This window comes from Mesocricetus auratus, unplaced genomic scaffold (assembly GCF_017639785.1).
Source record: "Mesocricetus auratus isolate SY011 unplaced genomic scaffold, BCM_Maur_2.0 Super-Scaffold_100014, whole genome shotgun sequence".
Lineage (NCBI taxonomy): Eukaryota > Metazoa > Chordata > Mammalia > Rodentia > Cricetidae > Mesocricetus > Mesocricetus auratus.
This window is the reverse complement of record NW_024429197.1, coordinates 63,762,021-63,771,835: the sequence shown is the minus strand read 5'-3', so window position 1 is coordinate 63,771,835 and position 9,815 is coordinate 63,762,021. Positions and strand designations below refer to the sequence as shown.

General features: G+C 38.7%; 1 protein-coding gene across 2 annotated transcripts in view; it reads right to left on the bottom strand.

The window, feature by feature from the left end:
• Positions 1 to 914: 914 nt before the first annotated feature.
• Positions 915 to 9,815, bottom strand: part of Rasef (RAS and EF-hand domain containing) — a 55,480-nt gene continuing 46,579 nt past the window's right edge. For both annotated transcript variants that reach the window (XM_040757310.1, XM_040757311.1), the window contains exons 15-17: positions 9,566 to 9,685; positions 6,858 to 6,934; positions 915 to 4,266 (exon numbers count right to left, since the gene is read on the bottom strand). In XM_040757310.1, the coding sequence (XP_040613244.1) occupies positions 4,161 to 4,266; positions 6,858 to 6,934; positions 9,566 to 9,685 (303 nt within the window). In that variant the 3' untranslated portion in view covers positions 915 to 4,160. The remainder of the gene's footprint in view (positions 4,267 to 6,857; positions 6,935 to 9,565; positions 9,686 to 9,815) is intronic.

Genomic DNA, 9,815 nt, shown 5'->3' with positions numbered 1-9,815 from the left:
TTAATCCAGTGGCTGATGGAAGCAGAGGCAGACACCCACAGCTAAACACTGAACTGAACTCCTTGATCCCAGTTTCAGAGAGGGAGGAGTGATGAGCAACCAGGCCAAGAACAGGCTGGTGACACCCACAGAGACAGCTTCCCTGAAGAAGTGGGAGCTCATGGAACCCAGACTGATGACTTAGAGGTCACCATGGGATTTACCCAGACTCACTAAATTGGCGTGTCAGTGAGGAGGCCTCAGCAATCTGGGGCCTTGGGGAGTAGATCAGTATTTATCCCTGGCATACAAATGGATTTTGGGTGCCCATTACACATGGAGGGATGCTCTCTCATCCTGGACACATGGGGGAGGACCTAGGCCCTGCCCTGGGTGAAATGATAGACTTTAGATATCCCCCATGGAGGGCTTCACCCTCCCTGGATAGTGGAGTGAGGATTGGGTGAGGTATTGGGGGGTTAGTGGGAGTGGGGAAGAAGGGGAGGGAGAGGGAACTGGGATTGACATGGGAAGCAAGCTTGTTTCTAATTTAAATAAATAAATGTTTTTAAATTATCTAAAAATCAAAGTAAAAGAGTGTATAAAAGTCAACAGGAAGTGGAAAGGGCATGGGGGCATGGGTCAGAGGGAAGAGAGTTGGAGTAGAAATGTAAATACAGTGCAAACATATGAAGTTCTCCAAGTTTGTTTTAAAAAGAATGGATACAGCACATGCAGTAATGCCATTGCAAAAGTCCCGCTACTGGTCTCCTAGCATCATCAATGGACTCCATGCTGCCCTCTACAGAAGCACCAACTGCCACACACTCATTCATTGTTTCTCCCACTGCAAGAATGGCAGTTCTGCTGCTGCCGAAGAAGTGTCTCCTTCAGACACTGTGGAATCAGCTGCTTCACAATACCCACAGCAAAGCTCAGGGCCAAAATAAGAACACTTTATTGCATTTACAAGACACATATTTTATAGTTTCTCAGATGTTTGCATGACTATTCAATCATACTTTGTCATACCATTATCAATGGTTTGAAAATATATAAACAGCTCAAACTTTGAAAAATATAAACCATATAAATCATATAACAGTGACTCAGTTCTCAGATGCTTATTTGCCAAATATGTACATAATTTCTTACACATATATACAACAAAAGGTTAAAAAACAATATTCTGAGGCTAGTCACTATATAAATATGAAAATAAATCTTTACCCTTAACCTCAACTTTAGAGGAGGGAGGACAGTCTGTATTCATTCAAATTGCACCTAGTATTAAATAATCAAATGTTATATAATATCATATAAAGCAAAAAGTAGAAAAATAAATTATGAAAATGAACAGGCCTAAAAGGTAACAGTGAAAAATGCCTACTTTCCAATATTATTTTCCATAATGAAATTAAAATATTATCCAATGTATTAAAGTGCATTTAAAAGGTGTATATAGCATCATTGTGATTTTAAAAGTTGTCTAAGGAAAAATGGATGCAAGATCAGTTACTTGAAAGAAATGTGTGAAGATATCAACGTAAGCTTTAGCAAAAGAAAGGTGTGAACATATCAAAGTAAGCTGAAACTGAAAACATTATTTTTCCTTATTTAAAATATTCTTTAAATTAAGGGGCACTTTTGAGAAATCAAAATATAGTCTACCAGCAAGTCAGATAAAAATAGTTTTAATTAGCTTTTTCTTAAGCAGAGATAGAAACCTCTAATTTGAATATTTTATATTCAGATCACTGAAAATGTTAGCTTGTCATTCAAGTTACTTAGACAACTTTCTGGTCAACACAGCTATTCTGACCCCACAACTAGAGGCAAAACCCCCACAGAACTTCTGCATTAACAATACACGTTTTTGGTTTTGTTTTGTTGTGTTTTAACAGAGTGTAGAGGACAAAACAACAAATGAGGAAAATGACATGAGAACATGGTAACATGCATGCTAACAGTCTATTCCATGAGTACCACACATGTGCCATCTATTAATATGTAAGAGTCAGCCTTGTCTGGGATCTCCATTTTGTAAGGCAAACACTAATGGCAAACTTTTAACTGTGCCACAAGTTACAAAACTCATCACTACTCTTCCCTGACATCTGTGTCAATTTCTCACAAAGTATTCTTTATTAACTGGGGCTGCAAACCATTAGACATAAAGTAGCCATTCGTACTGAGTTACTGAAGATTCAGTTTTCTTGCTTCAATCCCAGAAACCTTCAGTTGGGATAAGGCACTTGACTTTTGTGTATAACTGTAACAATTCAATTCTCAGTTAGGAAAAAAAAAAATGAAGCACAAGAAATTTCAAGTTTGATAACAAAAATCAAAAGCACAAAAGGCATTGTTAAAAGGAAGTATCATTTAAAAAGAAGTATTTACTGCCCTTTGTACGTGTGTACATGTATCACCTGGCCAGTATGGCCTATGTGTGAAGGTCAGGGAACCACATTTGGGAGTCCATTCTCTCCTTCCACTGCAAGTTCATACACGGAGTTTGGGTTGGGAAGCTTGGACAACAAGAACTTTTACTTTGTGAGACACCTTGCCAGCCCAAAGAATTGTTTTAATTCATCAAAAAGAAATGTTAGGACATATATAATACAATTTATATAAGTAACCAGTATTATTTATGTTCTAGGTAAGTATTCAAAGCCTAGATCTGTATCAATCAAGATATTTAAGTCTCTTGCCAAGAATAATCTAATTGGTTCAGGCTACGGGAAACCTGTTTTTGCTGGCCGATCCTGGATCACATAATGAGGCCTTTGCTCCTTAAAGACATTTTGGTCGGGAGGAGTGGGAGGCATTGAGTAGTCATAAGTCACATTATCTAAAAGACAGATTCACCATTTTAAAGGCAAACTTCTTCTAAATACGGTACTTTCTAAAGCTATGCCTAATAACAATCTCCCATTGTTCATTAAGGAGGAAGCTAACACTTGAAGTTAGGAGCTGAGGAATTGGCATTATGCTACAGGTAATGCTCTAAATCACAGGTCAATGTGAAATAGCAACAATATATGCTTTTGTTAAAATATTAAGTTACTTTCGGCACCACTCTATTTTCTGAGACATACTCACATTCATAAAACTTATCCTTTCCAAATCAAAAGTTTGGTGGCTTTCACCAAATTCAAAATTATTCTACTACTACTGGAAACTAATTTCAGTAGATTGTGTCCATTCTCCTAAGAAGGCACATGCCCCCACTGACCGTTAGTGCTAAGTCCCCTCAGCATCTGGCAACCATTAGGTATAATATAGTTTTGTGGTATTGTAGAATGTGTTATACACATCTTCACTAAAATTTTCACATACAACTTAAACCACAGATTTCACAAGTACTCCTGAAATTGTGTTCTCTTAAAATATGCATTTCTTCAAGCACACCTTCTGTCTTCAAAAAAATATTTTTTATATAATGGGAGTCTAAAATATTCCCATTTCCTCAAATTCTATTCTTACTTCAGAACTTTAACAAACCAATACCTTAGTAACAAAAGTTATGCCTCACAGGGTCCTCAGTTACTATGAATCACTGTGCCCTTCATGCTCCTTAAAAAGTACCAGAATCCAAGAGGCACTGGAGGCTAACTTCCTTATTTTGCAGAGGGGAAGAGATATAATGTTGCCTGGACTGCCCAACATTATCGGGCTAAGGAGCCACAAAGCTGATTTACCAAATGAAAATAACCATGCCATCTTATACCACCCATGGTTTAAAGCTGTAATACATAATATACTGCCAGTCTCATTGTTCTTTAATACAAAAGCACTGTATTGCATAAAACAAAGTATTATGCTCTTGTTTCTAAATTTTAAGTAAACACTGCCACAGGTTAACTACAAAGTCAGTTTTCTTATGAAGCAACTTTATCAGTGGGCTCTAAATAGTTTTGATCTGAGAACATAATTTTATTTTACCATATCATATCAAAAACATTCACACTTTTTTTTCTTAGTGATTTACATGGGTCAAACATCCCAAATAGCTCACTAAGAAAAAACAGAGAAAGCCTGAGGTTTCTGAGAATGGAAGCACAGCTCAGGTTGTGTTTCTTCATAGGCCAGCGTTGTATGACACACACTCCATTGAGAAACAGTGTCCCACAGTCAGTGTTGTAGAAACAAGGACTTTAGGAACTGAAGACAGTTGGGGTTTAGCCGTTGCAACAGTTCTTCATTTGCAGTGACTTTCTGGACGTGGACCCAGCTAGACTGGTAATGGATCTGCTGTCATCATCCTCTGACCTTTTCTTCACTTCCCTAGAAGATGAGAGAAAAGGATTATAACAAAAGTAAATGTCCTGTTTGCTTCCCTGTGGAGATTAATTATAGGGACAATATAAAATTAACAGTTTCTAAACACAAAGTCTTGATAATTCTACCATTAAACAAAAGCCACTGACTGCCTAGAGCACTTCATCTTGAGATAGTATGTTTTTCTGTGATTAGAGAACATTGTCCCCTTTAAGTAGATACATAATTCCTTTATTATTGCAATGAATCATGCTTCCATCAACGGCAGACTGTCTTAGTTAAGGTTTCTATTGCTGTTATAAAAAGCCATCACCATGTGTAAGGTGGGGACGGCTAACCCATTGTTAACTTGAAACACAAACACTACTATTAAATCATAACCTTTCATTTTTTGTTCATCTCCAGGATCTCAATGTTAGTATCACAATAGAAAACATTCCAACTTTTAAAATTCTGAAATCTTTAAATTTAAACGCTTCTAAAGTTAAGTCTCTCTAACATAAATTTCAAAGTTTCCCTAAAACACCCAAAGTCTCTTTACGTTCTAAAGTCTCTTAACTGTGGTATCCTGTAAACTAAAAGCGAATTAACATAGTTTCCTACTCCAACATGGAAGAGCCAGGGCAGTCACAATCAGATCAAGCAAAACCACAGTTCAACAGTATGAAAAATTCAGTGCTTTATTTATAAGACCCATTTATCTGGGCCTCAAAGGCATGGGCCCAGTCTACCCTCTATCGCATACACAGTGGGACTCTGAGTCTAAGGCCAGCTACAGGCTGAAGCTGCTTCTGCCTTGGATGGCCATCCCATGGTACTAGCATCTCCAAATGCTGAGTCTCTGTGGCACCTGGGCTGTATTTTCATCAACAGACTTCCTGGACTTCCTTCAGGGACTTTGCCCCGCCACAAGGTACCAAACTTCAATTTCTTTCCTTGACCCCTTCCATCCTGGGGATTCTACTGCAACTGAGAGTGCATCTTCACAATGTCCTCACTTGGCCTCTCACAACTGCAAACCTCCACTACTCTCCATGACCCTTTCATGCCTTAGAAACCAGTACCACCTGGAGACATCACCAAGTTTGGCTGACAGTGTGAAATACAACCTCACCCCAACTATAGATCAGAGCTTTGTGTGCTGACCCTGAACAAATAAAAGGATTTCACCTTAATAGTACTTGTCTCTTATTAGCCATCACTAATTTATCAGCTCCAGATGACCATTGTTGATAGCGTCAGAAAAGAGAAGGTTCCATTTGAGTGCTTCTGGTCTCCTCTCAAACACAGCTGATTCAGTCCCAGCTGACAAGAACTACACATTCTCACTTCAAAATATCACATGAAGAGTCCCAATAAAGTCTGAAGAACTCCAAAATTTCCCTATGAAACTATAAACCAAGCCCCTATCCCTTGTATTTTTTTCATATTTCTCAATTTTCTCTTCCAGACTCCCACAGAATAGCTCATTAAGTTTTGAATATCAAAGGTTTTTCCAGCCTAAAGTTCAGTTCCACAGTCCTTTCACGATCCGCCCCAAAACAATGTGGTTAGATTTGTCCTAGCACTAATCCACCCTTTGGTACAGATTTCTATCTTGGGGTTACTATCACTGTGATAAATCAGCATGACCAAAAGGAACCTGAGGAGGAAAGAATGTATTTGAACTTGTAGTTCCACACCACAGACCGTCAGGGAGACAGGACAGTGACCCGGAGGCAGAAATGGAAGCAGATACCAGTGGTTTCCCCTCATGGGCTTGCTCAGCTTGCTTCCTTATATAACCCAGGACCACATGGCCAGGGGAGCCAAATGGCCAGGGGTGGTAGCATGCACAGTGGTACCAAATCAAACACTAAGAAAGAAAATGGCCCAGAGGTTTGCCCACAGACCAATCTGGTTGGAGTACTGTCTCAGTTGAGGTTCTCCCTATTCAAGTGGTGATAGTTTGTGTCAAGTTAAGAAAACTGTAACCAAGAAACAACCACACAGAAAATAAAAATCAGGGAGATAGTTCTGTCATGTCCAGCAATACTTGAAGAACTGACATGCATGTTTTTATGCAAATCTTCTAGAGATGAATTTTATTCTAATCCATGTGTGAAATGCTATGTATTCTCCACACCACTGTCCTCTTTTAATAATTACAAAGTGAGCATTTCAGACAATTATTCTAACTGGTATGATATGCAATTTGCTTTTTTGTTGTTGTTGTTCTGTATACCCTATTTGACCAGCAAAATTTCATAGTAGACAGTTATGTTAATAATAACCTATTATGCTTAAATTTTTTTCTGGAGATGATACTATAAGTCAACTATTATATTTCATAGTGATACTTTGAAAAATGTTCAAAAATTCTTCAGCTACATCTCTTTTGTTTGGTAGTAAAAATATTTAGTCATTGTCCACAATAAACAAACAGAATTATTAGACTTTATAATAGATACATGTACTGCTTTCCTTACCATGAAAGACAAAATTATGTTCTGCAGCAGATATTCTAACTATGATGATATTCTAACTATGATGAGAGAATTTGGCATATCCATTAGGTAAGTGAAAATTTGATTTTTCTAAACACAAGCCAACTTTACCGAGCAAGATGGAGAACAGCTTCAACCACATTGGAGCCATCTTTGGCACTTGTTTCACAGAATAATGCCCCATAGGTCTGTAGGAAAAAATTAAATACAATTCAGTGAAGGCTTTGATTAGATTTCCTGATGTTTAAGTTATTAAATTAAAAACATTTTTCCTAGCCAAATATGGTAGCACACACCTTTAGTCCCAGCACTTTGGAGGCAATAGCAGGTTAATCTCAGAGTTTGAGGCCAGCCTGGTATGCAGAGTGAGTTTCAGGACAGCCAAGGCTACCCTGCTTAGAAAAACAACTGTGTGTGTGTATGTCTATATGTCTGTATGTAGATATATATGTGTATGTGTGTGTACATATGTATGTGTATATATATATATATAAAGAGAGAGAGTCAGAGACAGAGACGGAGAGAGAGAGAGAGAGAGAATGGTAAGAGTGACAACTAAGAAAAGTAAAATCAGAGTTTCAAGGCTTATAAACAACAACAGAAACAAAACCATTCTGACTGTCCAGGTGTAGTGAAGTGTGCCCAGAATATCAGCACTAAACAGCTGGAAGCAAACTTTCAAATTCAGCCTGTTACATGAGTCCCCACTCTAAAGAAGCAAACAAAACAAACCAGAGTAAACACAGTAATACTAGGAATAGTTCCTCATCAGAAGATTTTCATTTTATATTTAAAAAATACAAAATTCCATTTATAGTAATCAAGCACATAATACCACATATTATCTTCAAATAATTTGAGGCAGATGAAAATAATAGTTTAAGGTACCCACTTAGGAATTATATATCTATAAAACATGTTTGTAGTATCAGGGCACTTGTAAGTCCTACGAAAGCCTTGACTATATAGCAAGACCCTCAGTGGGTGGGAGGGAGTGTGTGCATGGTCCCATGGCTAAGGCTTCCTCCTATGCTCTCGGCTTCTCCCATCAGAGTACAGAGCTCCTGTGTTGCTGAAGTGAAATGTTCCAGTGCATAGACAACCACCATTGGCTGCCCTTGCATAGTTGCTTGTATTGCTCCCCTGCTTCTACCCTTGAAATGATTTTCATCCTTTCTGAGGTAATGCTCAAATGCTTTTCCACAGACAACCACACCCTGCTTAACGTCACATTGAGGTAATCTTCCTGCTTTACCTTACATCCTATCTTTACTCCATAAATCTCCAGGTACCTGGCCCTTCCCTGTATTTCTTCAGGGTCCTAAATTCCACCTGATCAAGATGTTTACACTTGCTCTTTCTAATAGCTAGGTTGCCTATCTCACCTCAGCTTCTGTGGTGATACATTGTTTATGATTTGTTAAAGCCGCTGGAGATCAAAATAGCAAAGCAGCCACACTAGTTAGCCATAGAAGTCAGGCAGTGATGGTACACACCTTTAATCCCAGGACTCAGGAGACAAAGACAGATGGATCTCTCTGACACAAGGACCCCCAGGGCTACATGAGATTGAATCAGTCTAAAATAGTAACAGAGCTCATTTCTTCAATCCCAGATCTAGAGACGTATAAAAGATAGGAGCAGGGTCTTCAGTAGTCAGTCTCAGGATTCTCCAGCCACACTGAAGAGAGGGAGCAGGACTATCTTCAACACAATGAACTACACAAAATGAGAACTGCCCCAGAAACATTCAACTACACAGGATGAGGACGGTGTCCAACACCATCAGCTACAGACTCAATCTTTAACACAGTGTATACACAGTGGTGAAAAGTACAACATAGTGAACTACAAGGAGTAAAGTATAAAATAGACAGGTAGGAACTGTCCCTAAAACAGCCAACCACACAATGTGAGGGCTGTGTGTAACACAGGCAAGTACTCAAGGTGAAAACTATCTCCAACAAAGTATAAGACAAGGGTAAGACATAGGGTCCAACACACTGTGTTGGATACTGTTTTCCACTACTGTATATTAATACACAGGCTGAGGACTGTATCAAACACAGTCATTTATTCAAAGTAAGGACTGGTTCAACACAAGATAAGGATGGTTCATAACACAGTCAACTATGCAGGATGGAGAATGCCTCCAAAACACTGAAACAAATAGGAGTAAAGATTGTCTTCAACACAGGAACTACACAAGCTGCAGAAAGTCTTCAACACAGGGATATGAACTGTGTCCACCATAGTAAACTACAAAACATGGATGAGGACTGTTTCCAAAACGTGCAATAAACAAGGGGAGAAATGTCTCCAATACAATGAACTACATAGTGATAAGTTCTGTGTCCAAACCTGTTAACAACACAGGGCTAAAAACAAAAACAAAACATCCTCAACACAATGAACTACACAGGGGAAATACAAGGAACTAGAGAGGAGAGGATAACTCTCTCAACTCAGTGAAGTAAAGAGATATGAACTATCCCCAAAAGAGCCAACTGCACAATGTGAGGTCTGTGTGTAACACTAAACTACTAAAGGTAAGAATTTATCTCTAAGAAAGTGTAAGACGTAGAGGTGAAGAATATGTCCAGCACAGTAAAGTACACAGGAGTAAGGGTTGTATAGAAAACAATGAACTACACAGGCACAAGGACTGTCTCCAACACAGTGTGCAATACAGAGTGAGGTACAACACAGGGCGAGGACTGTGTCAGCACAGAGAAGTACCCAGGATAAGGACTGCCCCCAATTCTGAGAACAATGGCCTACCACAATATTGCCTCATTTTGGATACCCCCCATTCTTACCATGGCCAGTTTTTCTCCAAGATACGCTGAGATACACTTTTGTTTCTCTGCATTAGCAGCATCACGAAGATCAGCCTTGTTTCCTACTAACATGATAGGAACAGTTCTGTGGGCTCCATCCTACCAGGAAGGAAAAGAAGTAGATATAACATTAAACTCTGAACCAACTATAGTGCTGTGACAATGGTACCAGTTGCTGCCATTGTCCAGTTTTCTAAAGGTGACAAATTTAGTATTCATAATCATTTAT